At 36.4% G+C, this 23,045-nt stretch overlaps 2 protein-coding genes across 3 annotated transcripts in view; both read left to right on the top strand.

Moving 5' to 3' along the window:
- LOC145676474 (uncharacterized) overlaps positions 1-14,400 on the top strand; it is a 30,419-nt gene extending 16,019 nt beyond the window's left edge. For both annotated transcript variants that reach the window (XM_081747278.1, XM_081747279.1), the window contains exon 3: positions 13,262-14,400. In XM_081747278.1, the coding sequence (XP_081603404.1) occupies positions 13,262-13,614 (353 nt within the window). In that variant the 3' untranslated portion in view covers positions 13,615-14,400. The remainder of the gene's footprint in view (positions 1-13,261) is intronic.
- A 4,444-nt stretch (positions 14,401-18,844) lies between these two features.
- LOC145676475 (uncharacterized) lies at positions 18,845-19,387 on the top strand. The gene has a single exon (XM_081747280.1). It carries the CDS (start codon positions 18,845-18,847, stop codon positions 19,385-19,387), a length of 543 nt encoding a protein of 180 aa, XP_081603406.1.
- The last annotated feature ends 3,658 nt before the right edge of the window (positions 19,388-23,045 follow it).

Consider the following 23,045-nt stretch of genomic DNA (forward strand, 5'->3'; position numbering starts at 1 on the left):
AAAAGTAATATTTTCTGTAAATACTACTAATTTTTTTTAAATAAACTTATCAATTCCAAACCTTGTTTTTATTACCTATCTCTACCTACCGAAAAGTTTTACAATATTGTCGAATAAACGAGTTTCTATCTCCAGTTCCTTTTGTTTTGTTAGTCTTTAAAATGTATACTTACCGAATTTTCGCTTACGGATCACGGTAAAGACAGTAAAGAGGCGAGGGATAACCATCAGAACAATGTGCAATGAGGCAAAAAAAACACTATCACAGGTCTATCATATGTCCTGATATCTACTTGTCTATTAAGAGTTAGAATATGTAAGCAAATCAGCCACCAGCAGTCCTGGGGGCTGGGAGAGCGCTCACTTTTGGTGCGAGGAATTCTTTGTTTGATGTTGTGTCTATGGATTTTCTTGGAGTTCTCCAACATTGTCATTATATCAGTTCTTTCATAATTATTCACTTTCAATAATCATCCGTCTCTAATCTACTGTACAGGGTGTAAAAAAGGGACGTAAAACAACCTTCCAAAGTGGCATTCCAAATTTCCTTTTCTTTCTTTCTTTCCAAAGTGACATTAAAGAAATCGATAACCACTTTCACTTAAAGACACTTATATTCAAAGTTAATTTTCGTTCTGAGTAGAGAGATTCGTGGATTTATCCTTCAATTTTTAATGACTTAACCTATTCCATCTGCGGTTTCTCTTAAGGTGTTTGACAGGCCTAACGTTGGCGTATTTTTCCGGTTTGCGTCTCGGATGTGTTACTTTAATCTGGTATTTATAATTTTCTTCGATATTCCTGTGCATTATTTGCTTCTTACGAGTACCAAATTAAGTAGTAGTAGAAAAGGGCTCTATGTGAAACACTGATTAATGAGATTAAATTTTCTAAGCACTAGGAATACTATTTTAGGAACAAGAATCCAATGAAGCAAGTAGGCTTTTCAATACTGACAAAATTTTGATAAAAGTAGGAGTAAGTTAGGGAGGAAGGGAAAAGAGGAAGAGATCTATACCTGTTTGATTTACGAACTATTTACAGTCCTGTCGCCTCTAACTCCCAAGATGCAGGCAGGAATTTGCTCTGGTTCTCTAAGAATCTCGTACAGCGAAATTAGTCCGTATCCTTTGAATTTCTCATGCCCTGGCTTCCTTCTTGTTTTATAGTATTATTTGCGACAAGAACAAGTGGTCATAAACACCTCAAGAATCCATTGTTGTAAAGAAAATATCACTCAGATACTTGCTTTTGTAAAATTTATGTACTTTTTAGATAGAATGTATGATGATAAGAAATAAAGAAAACACAGTTAGTGCCTTGAGTATATATCAGATTTGACAATAAAATTCCAGGATTGGTGGTGATACTCTGTAACTGCTAATAACAGAAAATTGTGTATAATGTGAAATTGACGAGCATCTGTGCTCTTCTAAACATCAATCATTGAAGATGTCCTAGTTTCCATTGTCATGAATTCTTAAAACATCTGTTCCACAGTCATCTAATACACACTGAATTGTCATGGATTTTTATATTGATAGTACCAGATTCCGTCGCCTTTGACTATGTTATCCAGTAATGAAAGGTCCGACTTCATGGTGGTGTCAACCAGGCCCGTAGTCAAGGGGGGGCTAGGGCGGGCTCAGCCCCCCCTAAATTTTTTGCAGCCCCTAACTAAAGTCATAGTTCGAATTAACGGGGGATGCCGGGGAAATTCCCCTTCGGTAAAAATGTATGTCCGGTTCGTATCACAGAAGTAACATAACATCCATTTCTGGGATAAATTTTCGCCCTCTATATTTTCAGCAACAATACATAAGCATCCCCCTCTCGTTCGAAAGTTTAATTCGAGCACTGACTGAAATGTTGGAAGAAATTGTACTGTATTTCCAAATGTACTTTAAAGTGCTAAATTAAAATTTACTTTTATTATCCTCATTTAAAGTATTGGCCTATTTATGCGCTATGCTTCTTTGAATTGCTAATATTTCTTTGAGCGTGATACTTTTTCTTTTTTTTAATGCTTCATGTGCAAACGACCCTCGCTGCAGGGGAAAAATAATTTATGGTTATTCTATCGGCAAACATGCATTTATGTTCAGAAACAACATAGTTTTACCTTAATCTGCGGACGAAGAGTTTACTTCTTCCTGTCCTTCTTGGAATTTGCAGCTGAAAACATCCTTTTGCTGTGAATCATTGGCTTTCGGTCAATATGCGAGAGATTGAAAAGACAGCATCCCTCAACAGGGGGCCGCAACTGCTTCGCTCTAATCATCACACAGGTGTATGGGTTTGTTTTGTGTATATTGGACATGGAGAGTGGGGGCGGGGGTTGACTACGTTTTAGGTCACGTGATAACACAGTAAGAAAAGTTTCCTTTTCTGAATTGTGTTTACTCTTGTTGTGTTATGAGTTGAACATGGTTGTAATTGAAAGTTGATCGATGCTGGTTTCGGAAGATGCACCGAAGTTGACTTGAAGAATGAGAATTGTAGTGTATCAGCAACTTGACTATTTGTTAAATAACTTGTTTCATTTTGAAGAAGAGATATATTCGATAGAAATAAGTAAATAGCTGTTTAAATCATTAATTCTTAACTTAAACTTTTCTAGTACCTACGAAAGCAACTGATCTCGAATTATTATTTGTACAATGTAAAGAATTTCATGTATACTTTGATATGAATTGTACTACACAAAGAAAACTTAATGAATTGTTACTTCTCTTATCAATTTCGTTTCGAGAAAGAAGGTAACTGCGCTAGAACAGGGAACTTTTTTGGAGTTATTTCTAATTTGAATGCTCGAGTACCAAAATATAACAGATTATTTTTACTTAAACATGACTTTAGTAGCAATCCTCCTAAATGATTGTTGATAGTATGTTCCAAAGAGTCTAGAGCAGTGGTTTTTAAACCGGAATCCGCGGACCCCGGGGGTCCGCGTGACCTGGGTACGGGGTCCGCGACGTCTAAAAATTGAAATGTGTTGTGATAAAATGAAATTCACAGCTGTTATGCAAAATGTACTTTTTCAGTTACTAAAAAGAAAGCAATTAGAAATTTACCTACGTTTGTAAATTTGAATATTTTCTTTACTAAATTTTTGCCCTGAAGCCGGTCAACCGTTATATAGGACTACTTCAGGTGAGAGGAATTCCTTCTTTGTTAGGGCATTTTTTCAAAAGGAAATGAAATGAAATCATTAAGTTTTACGTCCCACGGTTATGCCGGTTAGGCTAAAGGAGACGGTGATGGTGAGTGATGAATGGAATGGTGGAATGAAGAAAGTGGGAGGAAACGGGAGAACCCCGAGAAAACCCACGCACACGGTGTTTGTCCACCACAAAGTTCACTTGGCGGGGGCTGGGATCGAACCCGGGACCCCAAGCACCAGAGGTGAACGCTCTGCCACTGAGCCACCACGGCCCACTTTTTCAAAAAGAGTTGTACATTAACTGCACCGTGCCGATCTTGTTTTGTTGAGTTACAACAATGACATCACCAGAAATCTCGATCTGGACACAATTGTTCTAAGATTGGCAGCGTCCAAAACAAGGAGACTTATACTGTGATTGTGTTGTTAGTGATTGTTCAAATGTTCAACTTGTTTCTATTATAGTGTGCCAACATGAGGAGTGTATATATGCGTGTTGTGTTTCTTAATCTTATAAAATTTAGAAATTTGTAGATAGCAAAAACCCATAAACATATCATTATTTCTTTCGAACATCACTATGAAAAGCTGATCAAAAAATGTTTAGAAGTACAAGTGTAAAATAAAGCGCGTAATATTTGAAGAAATATAAAGTTTCGTATCTAACGACATGTAAATAATAATACAGGTAAGATGTTAATTTTATTTTTACAATATGCATATATTTGTTTAGGCCACATGTATTTCAAAATATTGATTTAAGATTTTGAGACCCTTCTCTGTAGAATCTCTTTGAAGATAGTATTAAATCTCATTACTCTCTAGATGTTTTCGAGTTTCACAAATATTTTTTTCAGTCCATCAAAAATTTAAAAATGTATTTCCTGTACTAATTCTTTGGAAATTTTAATGATTGGTTCGTTCGGCCAACTATTTTTTTAAATATTTTTTTATTTCCTTGAAGATGAGAAAACGGAAGAAATATTTTGTTGCCATAACAAATAAATAAAAAGGAAACTCATAGTATTCTAGCTTTCAGGTACAATTGTACTAACGCTATAGGGGAAAATTTTAATAGTAATTCCTTCACGCTGTAGTATTAGTTTTAAGAGCATAAGAAATTATTCATCATCAGACACAGAGACAGACATTATATATATATATATATATATATATATATATATATATATATATATATATATGTGTGTGTGTGTGTGTGTGTGTGTGTGTGCCCCCTAATTTACATTTAGCCCCCCCTAAATTTCGAGGTTGGCTACGGGCCTGGTGTCAACTCTGAGCTTTTTGCTCTTCAGTGAAAGAATAAAATCATATTCCTTGTTCCCAGATCTTTTAGGATTTGCCGGATCGATTCTCAGTTGATGTGCTTTATATATTTCAATTTAGGGAAGGCTTATAGCACAAATTTGCGTTATGGTATAATGTAACATTATATACTGGTATATTCGTGGCCACGTGGTGAGTTGTTAGTTAATTTTTTCGATGACCGTTATTTTAAGGTTGGTGTAGGTTCTAGTGTGTCTCCGAGCAATTTCAGCAAGGATAATTTCACCAAATATCGCTCGATTTATTGCAAATCGGTTGCAAGATTTTTTTTTATTTTTTTCTTCTTTTTTTTAACTTTTGATAATTTTTACTGATATTGATACGTGTTGCTTAAACCAATTGTATGATTAGAAATATGAGATTTCATTCCGCATGCCAACGGTGGCTATATAAATGTTACGGGATATGAAGTCAGGACAAGCTCGACGCGAGACACATCGGAGTCTTCCTGCCTTTGGGGACCGGCATTCAGTGCCATGGTTGATTGTCGGACAAGTTTTCATCATGGACTTCATCAGGACAACCCAACCTGCAAGTCACTGGAACTTCGAGGACAGCGCCTAAACATCATCTATGAGTAAGAGGGAGAAGATTGGAACTACTTCGGATTAGGGTGAGACTGTTCAAAATTAGTTGCTATTCCTTTGTTTACCTCCTATTCCTTAACGTCGTTATTGCTACCAATTTTCAATGAAAATGCATTGGTTATTTTCCAAATTATTTTTAACATTAAATTCATATTCATTATCTTGTCTAATTTTGCTCATGGTTCTAGTCGCCTAAGGCTAGTGGTGGAGTCGCCCCCATTTAGTATGTGCTTTATTGCTATAAATTTGATATTGTTATCCCGCACCTCTTAGGTGCCTCTCATTTCTATCCCGGCAGTTAAGTGGTGTCGGAACATAAAGTAACATAAATTAACTAATTTTTGTCTGCTTTTCTTCACTCCATTCACTTCCACTGAAATGCAACCCTTTTATTCCAGCAAAAATTCTGCTGTTTTTACCGAGCTGGTAGAAATGTTGAACAGCCTTTATTATAAAGGTAACCAAGAAAGTTCTGTCGCTTTTTGTAGAGGTCTGTGTTCAATTGGCCCTCACACCATGAGTTGAATGCGAATGGAGATAAGGCAAAGGTCAGTTGTTAGTGTGGGTATTTCCAACATACTACCTGATTGTAGCAGTTCAGTTACACCGTGAACTTGCCTAAGGACAGAGTGAACATAGGAACTTCATAGGGTTTTCTCGGGGTTCTCCGTTTCCTCCCACTTTCTTCCACCATTTCACTCATCTCTCATCATCACCGTCTCCTTTAGCCTAACCGGCATAACCGTGGGACGTAAAACTTAAAGATTTCATTTCATTTCAAAAAGCGGCAGAACTTTCTTGGTTACCTTTATACTTTGTACTCTTAGCTATTTTCGTCCTTTATTCTCAAGATCTGGAAGAACACCATGTTTCTCGTTTGATTCGCACGAGATATTCCGACACCTGGAGTTCCTCGCATACTTTTCGCTTCGGCCAACTCTAATGAATTTTAACTTTTTTTTTTTTTTTTTTTTTTTTTTTTTTGTCCTTTGTAGCCGCGCGCCTTAATCTTCAATTTGAGACTTCCAAACTATGCTATGCATAAATGTCGGAAGTGTTATAAAACGACCATATCCGTATGTCGACGGGTATCAGAGCAAAAACGGTAAATGATGAAGCGGCTTCTTGCAATCGATACATCGTCCCAATAATAGATTCTGTGTCCTCCGTTATTCCTCTATTCAATCCAGATGTGATTGTAATTTGTTATTTCAGGTTTTAACGTTTTTCGCCATAGAACTAAAACAGGAATATATAGCGAGAATCGGTTTTCTGCAAACAATTCAGCGTTCCAAGGCAACATATCATTTCTACCCTTAACACTCTATCGAAATTGGAAATTCAAATTTACTATTCCGGCTTCAATATTGATTTCCATAGAGCAAAAATGGTAAAAGTTGTCGAGAAGAGTTTTTTTTTTTTTTTTTTTTCAATCGATTCAGCAACCCAAGTGTAGGTTTCATCTCCGTTAACTCTGTATTCAAGCCGGAAGTGATATAAATAACCCATTTCCGATTTCAGCGTTTTTCGCCAGATACAAAAATGGTAATAGATTGCGAGAAGCGGTTTCTTGCAGTCGATTCAGCGTCTCAAGAGAACATATCACCACCAGCCGCAAGAGTGTACCAAAGCCAGAAGTGATTGAAATTTACCAGTACTTACTGTTGCAGTACTTAATTTTCATAGAGCAAAAACGGTAAAAGCTTTACAGACATTCTCCGTCCCAAGAATGAGTATGGTCTTGAATTTTATATATCTGTTCAAATTGGGAGTGGTGAAAATTGTATTTTCTGGTTACAACACTAGTGATCGCATAATGTATAATAGGGAAATAGATAGCGACAAGTAGTTTTTCATACGGATTTAATGCCACAAGAATATGTTTCACCTCTGATTGTATTCCTTTATTGAAACCGGAAGTGATAGACCTTAATTAGCACTTCCGGTTTCTAATATTAATCTCTGTAGAACAAAAACAATAATAGAGGGTAATGGCTTTTAGATATGGACTCACGAGGAACATCTTATTCCTCTATTGCAACTAATAGTTGCAGATGTACTACTTCAAGTTTGAATATTGTATTTATATCGTTTGGAAGGCTACCGTAGTTTCACGCTTTGAAACGAAACTCGCTTCTTTTAATGAGGGGAACATATTTTTAGCACTTTATTTTTCTAAACACGATCATACTTCTGGAAATGATTGCCACATGTTTCGTTGCAACGTGTTCGTTATTCGTGTACATGTTAACGTGAAGCATCATTCTGTTTCTTCAGCACTAAGTTTTCTTAGTTTTGATACTGGTGACATTAATATACAAAACATACCTATCTGCTTCTCTAAGATTAGCTTCTGCAGGTATACACTCTTGGCCAATTTCTGGTTCCATATTATATCCATATGCACAAGCAAATCTTGGACGAAGATACACTCATGTTCAAAATTATTGTCGCATATCTATAAATATGTTGTTGTAGGAATATAATTTTATAACGAATTCGCCCGGTATTTTTTATAAAGTTAGTATGTGTATAATTGACAAAGACATGTATGTGTCAGATTTCATGTCAAAAGAGCAGTAAATAAGAACAATGAAACGAAAATAAAATTTTCTTGTCCATTTAGTAGCATTTTACTTGACTCATTCTAATTTCGCATTTATAATTCTTTTCGTATGAAATTGACCACAAATATACATTTCCAGATTATACACACAGTATCAGTATTAAAAGTACCCTGCAATATTATTATCAAATTATATTCTTACAAGAAAACAGTTATAGATGTGACAATAATTTTGGACATGAGTGTACATGCCACAGGTAAGTTGCACCACTTGACTTGTCTTTCTTTCCAGATGATTCAAGTATTATTTCCATGTGGTTTTCTTTCCCCCTCGTTCTTCCAACCTTTGTGGTATTGTGGAATATATTTGTCCAAAAAGATATTTGAATATTTGACAAAAAAAAAAAAAAATAAAATAAATAAATAAATAAAAATAAAAATAAAATAAAATAAAACCTTTTCGTGGTACGTGCTCACAATTTAGATCTCTTTTCTTACTATCCTTCACTGCAAAAGTTGTTGATTAGCCTTACTTAATTTGCATGTTGGAGTTAAAATGCATACTCACTTTTCCATATATATTCTTTTATGCCAGTCCTCTTGAAACACACTGTCCGACAGAGTACTCTGTTTTCACCAAAGGGACTCAATTTCAAACACACAACTATTCGTTTCAGAGAACAGCTCCGAACTGAGATTTAGTTACGACCTAATTTCAGCGGTAGGCGTGTTCAAACTTGCTGATAGTGCTGCTTCATACAAATGTATGCAATGCAGTTTCATGTTCAGATTTGCAGTGACGTGTACGTCATTAGACTAATTACACTGCTTCAAGGATGTTATAAAATAGAGGATCTGCCCATACGTATCTTCATCCTATGAACTCAGTGAAGCCAAAAAACAACTGAGCATCGTCTGAGCTGGCACGTCTGATTGGCTACAATCGTTTCCGCCATGTTTGTTGGCTCGAAACATTGCGATCTTAGTGGCGCGGAGCGGGCAGAGTAGGTGTGGCGAAACTGTGACGTATGGCTTCACAATTTTGTTGTATGGGCAGATCCTCTATTTTATAACATCCTTGCACTGCTTGTTAGGACTTCTTTTGTACATGCTTTGTTCGTAGCAGTGTATTTTAGTGTTATAGTCATATTTAAGCTGGACAAAATATGCGTCTTTATGCTGTACCTTGCCATTATTTTATATATAACTTTTCAGCGTTAGTTTGCATACCTGCACACTCTAAAACCCGAATTTTAAACCACGATATGAACTGAAAGTCATTTAGGGTACGTTTCAGAAGTTTAACACTTCCCTCACGAGAGATATTCAAGTGCAAACATTGGCAAAATTCCGTATATGACCATACTTGATGCCCTATAAAATCATCACTATCCTTTCTGCAATCTCATATTTTGTACAGCTGTACATTGTGTGGACATATACAAAGTTAATATAGGGTATTCTTGTGCAACTACTTCCCAAACATTTCATAACTTAAAAACGCCTTATGGTTATTCATGACTTCATGGTATTATTTGCGACATTTGAAATTGGTTTTATCACTGCATTAAAGGTAACTACAGTACCTTTCCAATGGTGTTTGTATAGTATCTGTAACGCATTTCATTATGAGATATTTCATTCGTATGCATGCTGATTTTCTCATGATTTGATGCCATGTTGTAAATACAGCCGTGGCATACGAAAAGGAATCCCATATTTCTTACCATAACAATGTGTTTTCTGTTGCAGGTCCAGGGTTCTGTCTCTTGTGCTCTACATTAATGATTGTCCTATTTATTGTTGTTCCCTGTACTTTTATGGTATTACTTGACAACATCAACTGACATTAAATCGTTATGTTCTCTAGTTGAATGAGATAAGTTTTCGGTTTTCTGCTGAAAAAAAATCAATGTATTCACTTTTGCTGCCAACGAATGTGCCTTGTTGATCCGGATTTATTTCAACGTGCCTGTGTCACCGTTGTCTGAAACAAGTGTGCAGACACAACAACCAAGCACGCTCCGTTAGCTGATGTTGCACTAAAACATTTTCCTGTATTCCGATCTCAGTAGCTATTTCGTCCAATGGATGTGCTTTTACTAGCAAGCGAATTAGAACCAAGCCAATGGAAATAAACTCCATTCTATAAAAAACAATTTTGGGCTATTGTGAAGACTGTATTGTGCTGTGGAGTATTCTTGTAGGATGCTTGGAATACTCAAATTTCAGAGAACGTTTGTTCTCAGTCCGGTTGTGAGCGATAACACTGTTTTTAGATACCGGAGTCTCTCTCTTTTATTCGTGCATTTAAAATAGTTAACGTTCTCTGAGGCTTTTCTTCTTAACTTGTTTTATTTTATAACTATTTTTGTTCATTAATTATTTTTCTTGTTGTTTTCTGTTTTAATATTTATTCTTTTAGCTTTAATATTTATTCTTTTAGAAGAATTTTTAATTTTTATTTTGGTGCAAGCCTTACTCTGACCTTGATAGTTAGGGAAGGCCATTGTAAGTCAGGGAAATTAAAATGAATCAGAGAAGTGTTTCAAAATATGATGAGAATCAGAGAAACTGCTGTATTTCACAGAAAAATCAGAGAAAATACAATTAGATTTCACGAAAGTATTAAGGATTCAAAAAGATAGAAAAAGACTCTAGAAATAAAGAAGCTTGAGAAGCACCAAAAGATATTAAAACTTCAAGCTTTTTAAGAACAAATTAAATATTAAAAAAATCAGATGCTGCTGAAGAAAATAAGCTAGGTTTGTTGATTGTAGATAATCAGAGCGATATGGCGAATTATGATGTGTTTATTTGTTTTTGTTTATGAGTATATTTAGAATGCCGATATATTAAGTTAATGTATAAATATTTAAATTTAATTTCAACTATTCACTGAGCAAAAGAATACGTTTTTTTTTTTTAAATTAATAATTTTTCAATAAACGTATTATTTATTTTGCTCAGTGAGTACTTGAAACCAAATTTATGTCTATAAAAATCAAAGCTTGTGAAAATAGAATACATTACATTATAATGATTTGTTTGACACTAATGTTTTATTGCATTCCAAATACAGAAAGTTTTACTCAGAAGTATTTAGAGTAAGGAAGCAGGCTTATATTATATTTTTAAAAATCGAAAGGAGAGCGTTCAATGGTTATGGAAATAGTGGGGAACGATTCTTTAAACTTCACCATAAATGATCGTATCGCGGGTCAGGGAAAGTGGTCAATATCGGAATTTCAGTGTGAACTTTGATTTTCTTGTTATTTTTCATTTGATGAGCTTTTATTCCCTTTTATCTATTTTAGAAGACATGTTTTCGATCATTGTTTTTATGTTGACATTACTGTTATGAGCAGAATGAGTCAGCTATTGATCTTTCTGTGATGGAAATAAATAGCCTCGTCGCTGGTGTCTCCATTATTTCCCCCAAAACAATCCGAAATTGATGCAAGTGAATGTGATTCTCGTATTTTGTATATCAGAAAAACTTCATATGCCTAATTTAGTGTTGTACATCCAGTGGTTTAAAGGGATGTGTAGAGTTCCCTCGTGGTTAAGCGGTTAGCGTACGCGCTTTTGGCGTGGAAGAGACGGGTCGATTCCTGGTAAGGGTTCATGTGGTTTGGTTCCTACGTTAAGAAGTAGGTCCACGTTTCATATAGCCTCGCTACTAAAAAGGACGCTAAACTCAACTCAAATGAAAAGGGATGTGTAACGATAGTTTTACACATTTGGTCCCTCTTAGGAATTGAATTTTTCAAAGTACAGTCCTACTCTACAGTTTAAGGCAGTGGTTCTCAAAGTGGGGTACGCGGACCCCTGGGGGTCCGTGGGACGTAGTCAGGGGATCCGCGACACCTAAAAATTGAAATGTATAATAATAAAATGGAACTCACAGCTGTTATACAAGAAGTATTTTTTCAGTTACTAAAACGAAAGCAATTAGAAATTATACTTACGTTTCGAAATTTAAATGTTTTCCTACTTTACTAAATTTCTGACCTGTGAGTGTAAAGAGTTGTCTAAAAAGGCATTGCAACATTTGATGCCTTTCCTTACCACTTACTTATGTGAACAGTCCTTTTCTGCTTTTTATAGTATTAAAACCTGAATGCGAAATCGTCTTAATGTGGAATCGGACTTATAATTAATGGTGACAAAACTTATTCCGGATTTCAGTGCAATTATGGAAAAACAGAAAGAATTTCATTCCTCATATTAGTGATCTCACATTTGAGAACATCTTTTATCAAGTGAATTTCCTTATTTAAAAAAAAAAAAAAAAAAAAAAAAAAAGTACATTGATTTTCAGTATATTTCGTTCACTAGAAAACAATCACGTATCTTTAGAATAAATTACTTACTGTAATATTTTTCTTGCTCTGTTTCTTGTCAGTGGTAATTCTAATCAGTATAGTTTTTAATACCATGTGAAATTTCAGGTAGCATTGCACAGGAGGTCCGCGTTACCGGAAAGTTTGAGAACCACTGGTTTAAGGTGTAAGGCGAACATTTATAGTCCGAAATCAAGTTCCCGATGGATTGTTTCAGACTTTGTCGTGAGGCAACTGAGCAGCTTCTTGGATTAAACTTAGCGAACATCGGTTTAGAAACTCAAAAATAATGCCATTAGAAATCAGTATACGCCGATTACACATCACCCAGTTGAATCGTAGTCATCTTCCTGATCGTAACAGTTAGGTTGCTTTAGTGTTGGGAGTTTATTTATTTATTAGTGTTCCTGTTGTTGCTTTAATTATTTTTATTAATTATAATAAACAAAGTAGTGGCAATCCTATGACGTGGATGTTTCTTTTTTTCAAACTTTGTTTTAAAGTTCTCTTTGTATTACATGTAGTACACAGAGAACTTTAGAACAATTTTCATTCATTAGCAATAGTTGAAACAGTTCAGGACTAAATAAATGTATTGGTAAGAGCTAAGGATTTTGAGCTCTTCCGGTATGATTAACGTACAAGAATACAGCTCAAATGTAGTAGAAAGGAAACGTAATACAGTTTTCATCAACCTTTTATCGTTATTTCTACAGAGAAGATTTATTCTAAAGCATTAGTAAAATATCACAGGTTGCAAATAGGAATATACGTAAGTTAATAAATTAAAATTCCTACAGTTACGAAAAGTCATCAGTAATATCGTCCTCGCGGCCACGGTTTCTCAGTGGTAGACCGTTCACGTCTAGTGCATGAGATCCCGGTTCCATCCCAGCTCGCGCCAAGTGGACTTTGTGGTTGACAAACACCGTATGTGTGGGGTTTTCTCGCGGTTTTCCCATTTCGTCCCACTTTCTTCATTCCACCATTTCATTCATTTCTCAGCATCGGCGTCCCCTTCAGCCTACACGGCATAAGCGTGGGACGTAAAACTGAAACATTTCATTTCATTTTCATAATATTGTCCTCAAATCACCGTAAATTTCTTAAAGGTCACGCACTGAAGAAAATTAAAACTCATCACTAAAACGGCTGCGTCGTAGAATTGCCACTTGGATTTTTTGGTGACTAAACCTTTATTATTTGATTTTCATGCTATCAGTTGACTAAGCATTTTATTTATTATTATTTTCAGTTGATATTCCTGTTGAATGTTCATTGCTGGGCCATGAAACTACTACAGATGCAGATGAAACTCACTCTGGAGGGAACGAAGGAAAGCAACATACGTGGGTGAAACGAGTGCGACCGAAGTTTTTCAGAAGAGACTCCTCAATCAGAGCAAAAACTGCATCTGAACTGTCTATTCGTAGAAAATTAGTTTGTGATCAGGAATTAAAAATGATGATAGCGCAAGAGAAGAGAAATATCGAACTTTATGAATTAAAAAAAGAAGCGTTAAAGTGTAAGATTGAAGCTTTTAAAGCAAAAGCGGCGTACTATGAAGCAAGAAAGGCAATACTTAAAAGCGTCGACGATGAATCATAAGCGTCATTTTCATGAGAAGCATATTTTTTTTTTTTTTTTTTTTTTTTTTTTTAAAGAAAAAGAAACGTAAAAGCAATTAATTTGATACAGATGCTCTAAAGTGTTAACATATTTTAGATTGAATTCAGATTATTATGAAATAATGTGTGGAAAATCTGTTGAAAAACTAAGGTAAGAAACATATGTAGACTTGTTTCAGTTGAAAATTGTACTGTTGGTTGCTAGAGGATTCATATTTAGTATTTAAAAGACATCTTTCATCCCTGTACAACATTTTTTTAACACAAACTTTTTTTTTTTTTTTTTAAATAATAACGTAAACGGGGATAAATGTTGATGAAAAGATAGTCAGAATCCTACACATGCGTTCAGGAATTCAAGATTGCTTTATAAAAACTGCTGTCAGTAGCGTTTCGTTTTTTATTTTATTTTTATTTATTTATTTATTTATTCAATTTAAGAAACGCTTGGATATATAGAAAGTGAGTGAGTTAGTGCTACGAGTTTCACAAAATTCTTAAAATATTCACCATATGTTACATTTGCTACTTGGTTCGAAACATAAAAACTTACTACAATTTAGACAGTTCGTAAGTACCAATATAATGTGAACATTTTCAGTATTTCGAACATACGTGAAATGTGTTTTAATTTTGTTAGGAGTTTCTCAAAAGAACTTCTTTTTAGTATCTTTGACTTCTATAATTTTGATAGAATTTACATTGGTCTTCATTTTTTTTTTTTTTTTCTTTCTTCTCGAGGTATGGAAGTTAAAGAAGAAACATTCCAACCACCATGTCTCAGGTTTAGGTGGAGGAAGAAAAAAACGGCGTGATACATTTTATGTTAAAAATATTTTCTACAAGGATGTAAAGTAAGGCGTCTTTTGTTTGTTTGTAACGCGTCCGCAATTTCATAACTATTTTTAAGGCTTATTTGAACGTGAAAATGGCAGTCGAATTGTTCAGCAGAAATCTGTTATTTGCAGGCATTATTTTACATCTTTTGTTTTCAGCTTCATGCAAGTAAGCAGTGCAGTTTACTAAAATCATTATTTGAATGCTGAGAAAAACTAACTATATGGCCTATGGAACCGGAGGTTCGCTGGTGCGTTCACAAAAGCTCTGCATTGACTTCTGTCTTAAGCCAACTGGATATAGTTTGTATTCTTATTTCTGCGAGATCCATCTTAATATTGTCCTCCCATGTGCACCTAGGTCTTCCTAATGGCTGTTTTCCGACTGGATTTTCAGTTGAAACTTTGAATGCGTTCGTACTTCCTTCCAATCTGGCTACATGACTTGCCCACCTGAGCCTCCTAGACTTGATGACCCTAACAATGTTTGGTAAACGGTATAAATTGTGTAGTTCCTTGTTATAAAGTTTCCGACATTCCCCATTCCCATTCCTCTTGTGTCCGAATATTCGTCTCAGGATCTTGTTCTCAAATATTTTCAGTCTACGTTCTTCCCTCAGAGTAAGCGACCATATTTCGCAACCATACAGGACAACAGACATGATTATCGTTTTGTATATGTACGCTTCAAAATTCCTCGACAGAATTCGTGACGTCAGAGCATTTTGAACTGAATAACATGAATTCCCTGCTTTAAGTCGACATTTAATTTCTTCGTGATATGGTTTCGATTTGTTAGTATCCACTTTATCGAAAGTGTTATTTGATATTTTCCCGCATCCATAATTTGTCGTATTACGATCCGGACTAACTTTCATGTATTTAGTTTTCTCTTAATTTATTTCTAAACCCATGTCCCGGCGAGCGTTTAATGAAATCTCTGCATTTCTTTCAATTGTTCTTCTATCATTCACTATTATATCATCAGCATACGCAATAATCTGGTGAATACCGTTCAGCTCTAGGCGCTGGTTGCTGTGGCCGCGGTAACTCAGTGGTAGATCGTTCACCTCTAGTGCATGTGGTCCTTGGTTCGATCCCAGGTCGCGCCAAGTGAACTTTGTGCTGAGAATTTGCACATATTGATGACACGAATTTCTATTCCAAAACTTACGATATCGCAAATTTTGGAATAAAAAATCATGCTATCAATTATGTGCAAATTCCCATTGCTTATCATTAATTAACGTAAAGCACACCTGTTGCAGTAATTTTACGACAACAGTGTTGCCAGGGGACCGCATTTCTGTCAAAAACTCCCATTTTACGGACTTGCATTAAATAGCCTTTTTATATGGCAACACTGCATCGACCTTGTCACAATTTCGCACCAATGGATAAATGTTGATGCATACTGTACATATACACAGGAATTCACCCGCAGGAAATCAGTTTTCTGCAACTGAATATTGATTTTCTTCATGTTGCACATTTTTTATTTTACACTTACGCTAATTTCTTTCGTTACTATACAAAAATGTTACAAGTTCCAGCATTGGTCATTATCTCGAAAATAGTGTAGAACATGCTTACATTTGTTTCAAGTCTCGGGTCTTTATCATTCTTAGATCAAAAGATATACGCAATCAAACTTTGGGTTGCGCGACTTTACGAACACACTATTTTATATATATATATACTAATTTTCCAGAGGGGCCGCGGTGGCTGAGTGGTAGAGCGTTCACCTCTGGTGCTTGGGGTCCCGGGTTCAATCCCAGCCCCCGTCAAGTGAACTTTGTGGTGGACAAACACCGTGTGCGTGGGTTTTCTCGGGGTTCTCCCGTTTCCTCCCACTTTCTTCATTCCACCATTTCATTCATTACTCATCATCACCGTCTCCTTTAGCCTCACCGGCATAACCGTGGGACATAAAACTCAAACATTTAATTTCATTTTTTTAATTTTCCAGAATTTCATTTACATAATAAACAATATCACAAGAATTGTATGAATAATTTAACCTACGTATATTTATATTCATTTAACCTATATATATATATATATATATATATATATATATATATATATATATATATATATATATATATATATATATATATATATATATATATTAAATAAGAAATAGCAATGAACCTGAAAGTGGTTATTGCAAACTCTGGCTTTGATAATGAATTAAAACAGAATAAACAATGAGCAACGACCGAGCCTAAAGTATCCAGTAGTAATAAATGGCCCAAACGTAGACAGTGGTTTTCCAGATTCCGAGTTGTTGCAATACAAGATAAGAACTAAAAAAAAAGGATAATCCATTAATCTAAAATTATAGCCTGCGTTAAGTAAAGAATTTCTTTTACCCATATCAACCCATTTGAATCACGATGTTCGCGAAAGCTAGATGAGCCAGACTCACCTCCTATAACCTAAGGCAATACTCTTCACATGGAATTTAAACACTTCCATGTTGGCTTGCAGCAAGCAAGAGTCAAAATGAAAAAAGGTTTTTTTTCTTTCTTTCTTTCTTGAGAGGAGAGAGAGCAATAACATTAACAACATTAACTCTTTAAGAAAGTATAAACATTTTGGGGAGGCGTGAGTAAGAACCAAAGTGTGTAAACATTCTTTTAAAATTAAAGAACAAACCAAACTAATTACCATTGAAGACTAGTCAAAGGTGAAAAGTAATAATTGCATTACTAATATTAACACTGTTTACCTTACTTCTCCTTTAGTACTTAGTATTCAGTTCCACCCATATTCTATCTCAAAGAAACACACGTACATTTGTGTCACCAGGACACGAACTCAATATCATGATGTAACCATGATAGAATCTACTAACCAACTGAATGCTATTTGCAGGTAAACTTGTGTTTTCGTGTTAGCACAGGTCTATGTAACACAAATTGTTCTTAAGTAAGTTTGTAAACTTCTTAAAGCAAATACTTTTCTTTACCAAAACAAACGACGTTTTGAAAAATTATAATGGGAAATTCCGAATCTTAGCTCAAATATAGAAAACTTTTTTTTACAAATAGACCTTTGCATATTACAAATGAAAATCGCTCAAACAAAGCCAGAAGCCACCACAAGCTCACAATTCTCCTGTGTGACAATATGAGCAGCCTCAAACCTTTATCGATATTAACAGCAACTTTCAAGTGTAATCCAGTGCCAGAGTATTACACTTTTTACTTTACATGGGGGACCGGTGGCTCAGTGTTAGAGCGTTCACCTACGGTGCTTGGGGTCCCTTGTTCGATCCCAGCTCGCGCCGTGTGGACTTTGTGGTGGACAGACACCGTGCTCGTGGGTTTTCTCGGGGTTCTCCCATTTCCTCCCACTTTCTTCATTCCACCATTTCATTCATTTCTCATCTTCACCGTCTCCTTTAGCCTAACCGGCTTAATCGTGGGACGTAAAACTCAAAAAAATTCATTTCAATATTAATACCAATTTTCAATTATAATCCAGTGCCAGATTATTACCCCTTTTACTCTACATAAAAAGAAAAATGTTAATCCTTTAAATGGAATATCTTATGCGAACAAGTGTAACTAGGACGAACAGAGCTTCCGAAAATAGTTTAGAAGGCAGCAAGGTGCTAATCGGCAAAAGCTAAGACTTAGTTGCTTTCAAAATGACACCTTTTATTTAAAAAATGTCCCTAAACACTTTTAAAAGCGTCTCATATTTTTGCATAATATTCATACAGAATATTTAATACTTATGCTTTATAAAATAACGTACACAATACTTCAAAAGTGCCAGAAGTTAAGTCTGATATTACTAAGTTCTACTTACTTGAAACCGTATTCCTTCCTTCCCCTCCCCAACTTCGCCCAACAAACAAAACACACTGACAAAAAACTTTTAATAACAGACATCTAAAACTGACAAGAGCACTAAAACATACATTAAAATTATACTATCTATATGATAAATAATATTTATTCAACTACATAAATAGCCATTCTATACGTGATAAATATAGCCTCAGAATAACCATTACTTAAAACGTAGTCTCCTGAAGCACTGTGGGCCATAAGTCTCTTACCACCCCTTGTAAAATCCGTGTTCGTGGAAAATAGTGAACAACAACCATGTAGTAACATAGTAGGCCAAGTGGAAGTCGGATTGTGATGGTGACCAAGATGGTGGCCATCTTGAAAGCCACCATCTTGAATTCACGTCAAGGTTTTTAAATGGGAACATGGTCATGCGGCACATCATTTTAGGCTAGAATTTAAAGACAATGGCGAAGTCGGTTTGTTGATATCTTAATGTGTTCAAAAGTTACAGGCATTTCAAATTACTAATTTAACGTACTGTTTCTGTTGTTACAGGTGAATAATTATGCCGCTAACGACAGCAGAGAGGAAGGAGTTGATCAGGGCATGGGAAGGAAGGAGTGCAAGGGCTGTAGCAGCTGAATTCAATGCCAGGCACCCAGATCGACATCCTGTGTCCCATGTTAGTGTCGCCCAACTCTTCCAGAAGTTCATGAATACTGGTTCCATAGCAGATAAACTCAGGTGTGGAAGACCCACGACCAAAACAGATGAAGCCACATCAGTAGCAGTGCTGGCATCATTTGCTGCATCACCACAACACGGCAGTACCCGTCGTCTGTCCATGGAATGTGGTGTCAGCCTTACATCCATCAGACGTATCTTACAGAAAAGCAAGTGGCATCCGTACAAATTGCAACTTCAACATCATCTATCTGAAGATGACTCTGATCGTCGTGTGGAATTTTGCGACTGGGCCCTTGCACAGTTGCAAACTGAACCCACATTCCACACACAAATTTTATTTTCCAATGAGGCCAATTTTTATGTTACTGGGGCAGTGAATAAGCAAAACTGTCGCTATTGGTCCCCGACAAATCCTCAGTGAGTTGACCCTTGCAAAATGGTAGGTATAGGCAAATTAATGGTGTGGTGTGGTCTATGGGGCACCAAATTAGTTGGTCCATTCATCATTCCTGGTACCCTCACTGCTGAACGGTATTTGGATATGTTGCGGGATCTCATCCTCCCTTCCATATTGTCTGAGGACGGCACATTTCCACTCTTTTTCCAGCAGGATGGTGCCCCTCCGCATTACGGATTACAGGTCCGTACCTATCTGGATGAACAATTTCCTGGACGTTGCCTTGGGCGCCGTGGTTCCATTGAATGGCCAGAACGATCACCAGATCTGACGCCCTTGGATTTTTATCTGTGGGGTCGTCTGAAGGCAAAGGTATATGCCGAAAAGATCCGGGATCTTGAACACCTGGAAGAACGTATATTTGCAGCCTGTGCCGATATTTCACCAGAAACTCTTTTGAGGGTCATGGACAATTGGGTTGAACGACTTACCTTGTGCATAACTCGGGATGGGGGCCACGTAGAGCACGTGCTCCGCCATGCGTGACAGGTAAAATTAGCAATTTAAAATGCCTGTAACTTTTGAACAAATTAAGATATCAACAAACCGATTTCAGCATTGTGTTTGTCTTTAAATTCTAGCCCAAAATGATGTGCCTCATGACCATGTTCCTATTTAAAAATCTTGACGTGAATTCAAGATGGCCGCCATCTTGGTCACCATTACAATTTGACTTCCTCCTCGGCCTACTATGTTACTACATGGTTGTTGTTCGCTATTTTCCACGAGCACGGATATTACAAGGGGTGATAAGGGACTTATGGCCCACCCTGTACTTCAAAAGCCAGAGGTTAAGTCTGGTATTACTAAGTTCTACTTACTTGTAACCGTACTCCTTCCTTCCCCCTCCCCAACTTTTTCAACAAACAAAACACATTGACAAAAAACTTTTTAAGAACAAACATCTAAAACTGACAAGAGCACTAAAACATACATTAAAATTATACTATCTATATGATAAATAATATTTATTCAACTACATAAATAGCCATTCTATACATGATAAATATAGCCCCAGAATAACCGTTACTTAAAACGTAGTCTCCTGGAGCACTGTGCACTGTCATAAGTGTTAGAGCTGTCTGACGATCTTTGTTTTTTGTTTCTCTCTCAAATAATTTTTAAGTCGTCAAAAGTTCTTTCCAGAGAAGCTGTTGTAACAGGAAGCACTGCTAAAATGAGGAAGATTTTTATGTTTGGAAACATTTCCTCATCTAGTTGTTGCAATGTCTCCAGCACACATTTAGAAGCATGAGCTTCTTTCTTCCAATTTGAAACCCATAAATTCCACTCGACTTCTAGGATATTGATATTGCTGTGATGAAAATCATCTTTGTAGAACTCAACTGCAGACAATACATCTTTAAATTCCCTGCACGATGTCTTAGTAGGGAGCAAACTGTCAAGGTCGAGTAAAATACGATTGTGATTTGAAAACCAGGATTTCAGCGCATCCAAAATTTCATCTAGGAAAGGAACAAACACGGATCTATAATATTCTTCAAGTGTTTCAGCTTCTACATTAGACCGGAACCTTTGAGTCTTTACTCTTCTTTCACCTCTGGTGCTTGGGGTCCCGGGTTCGATCCCAGCCCCCGCCAAGTGAACTTTGTGGTGAACAAACACCGCCCTCGTGGATTTTCTCGGGGTTCTCCCGTTTCCTCCCACTTTCTTCATTCCACCATTTCACTCATCTCTCATAATCACCGTCTCCTTTAGCCTAACCGGCATAATCGTGGGACGTAAAACTTAAAGATTTCATTTCATTTTTCTTTACTCTTCTTGGTATGAATGGAGTAATCCGTACATTGCGTGACATTTTCTCAGCTTTGAAATATAGCTTCCGCAACTCATCTGTTGCATTTTCTCTCATGTTGCTTATTGTTTCTTCTACGACACTCACTCTTGACAGCAGGGGCGGATCCAGGGGGGATTGGCCTTTCCCCCCACAGAAGAGGAAACTTTCTTATTTTATATATAAATAAAACCCATCTCAGAGTTTGAAGCTTTTAGAAGTAGCTCTAAGTAGCAGTATTACATCCCACGCCCCCCCCCCCTCCCCCAGAAGTCCGTCCTGGATCCACCTCTGCTTGATATAGCCGATGCTAGATCTATTTGTTCTTTCTGCAAAGCTTTGGATAATACGTATGTTGGCTAGAGAATCTCTGACATTATTGTCAGAGCAATTACAAAAGGGAGACTACACATACTTGCATGAATAGACTCAGCTTTCCTTGACACATCACTTTGTGTTTCTGTACTAATCTCTTCCTAGTGTCTCTCTATCCAACAAGTTTCATTAATAATTATGAATTGAGGAGTGGATCACTCCATCAGCTAAAAGAATATCTTTCAGAATTTTCGATCTTTTAGCTGACGCTCGAAAGAAACATACACGCTTCAGACACAGCTGAAAAGCAATTGCGAACACAAGGACGTTTTGCCGCATCACTTAAGCACAAGTTTAAGCAGTGCGATTAGCAGTGTGTGTAAACAGCCTTAGGGAACTCTGTTTGAATATGTGATTGAGCTCCGTTAAATGATCCTCTCATTGCTGATGTACCGTCATAGCCTTGGCCTCGTAAATAAGCTAATTCAGCACGTAGTTGAAGTAGATTACCCTTAATTCTTGAAGCAATAATTGACCCTTTAACGTCATATACAGGAACATATGTAAGAAAATCTTCTCTGTGTCTTACAGTGTCTTTGCCAGCATACCGAACACATAGAGAGAATTGTTCGTTAGGTTAATACAGTTGTTTCATCTGCCAATACACTGAAATATTTGGCACTCCTTAATCGTTGTACCATTTCATATTGGATATGATCTCCTATTACGTTTATTAGTACATTTTGTACTGTTGGACTTACATACATAGCATTTGCATCCGAATTTTCTATATGATTAGTTAGAAGAGAATCACCCTCTTGCACAATAACGCAATATGGCGCGGTAGTTTCCGTTATTGTGAAGAGGATCCTCCAGCGTCAAACGTCCTGAATCCCTATGCCCACAAAGTGTTATTTCCTGTCTTTCGCATAATATTAAAGTCTTCACAATAGTTGATAAAATAGCTTTGTTCTTCTGGGTATCACTTGTATCTTTACCTTGCATTTGTTGCACAACGTCTCTTTGCTTGCCGAGGTAAATTTTGAGAAAATCTTGAGCTGACGTTCGTGTATGTTCGTAATATTTCGTTCCAGCACGTTCATCAAAAGATTCAATTGCGTCTTTTGAACGGTTCTTTACTAGACTTGGCGGTGTTTCATGAGAGCCACTTCGTACACTGTGGTCGTTCAACGTACAAGGCCGTTCAACGAGCACATTGCCTGGTAACGAGAGGAGTACCCGCGTCTTTTACCTGCAAAATTATTTTGACGAAAGTAGATGATGAAATCTAGGGATGCAATTGGAAACGAAACACCTCGTTCGACTTTCGAGAATATATTTGCGAATTACATATTTACAAAGTTAAGGAATGATATTCTGAAAAGGAAAAGAAAAAAATAATAGTCAGCTACTTAACTTTCGGAAACTGCTGGGTTAATGGTCCACTTTCACTTTGTTGGTTATAACATTTTCACAAACAAGTTCAGCACTGTCCAGCTACTTAACTTTCGG

This window comes from Thermobia domestica, unplaced genomic scaffold (assembly GCF_964235325.1).
Source record: "Thermobia domestica unplaced genomic scaffold, izTheDome1.hap1.1 HAP1_SCAFFOLD_160, whole genome shotgun sequence".
In the NCBI taxonomy this organism is placed as follows: Eukaryota; Metazoa; Arthropoda; class Insecta; order Zygentoma; family Lepismatidae; genus Thermobia; species Thermobia domestica.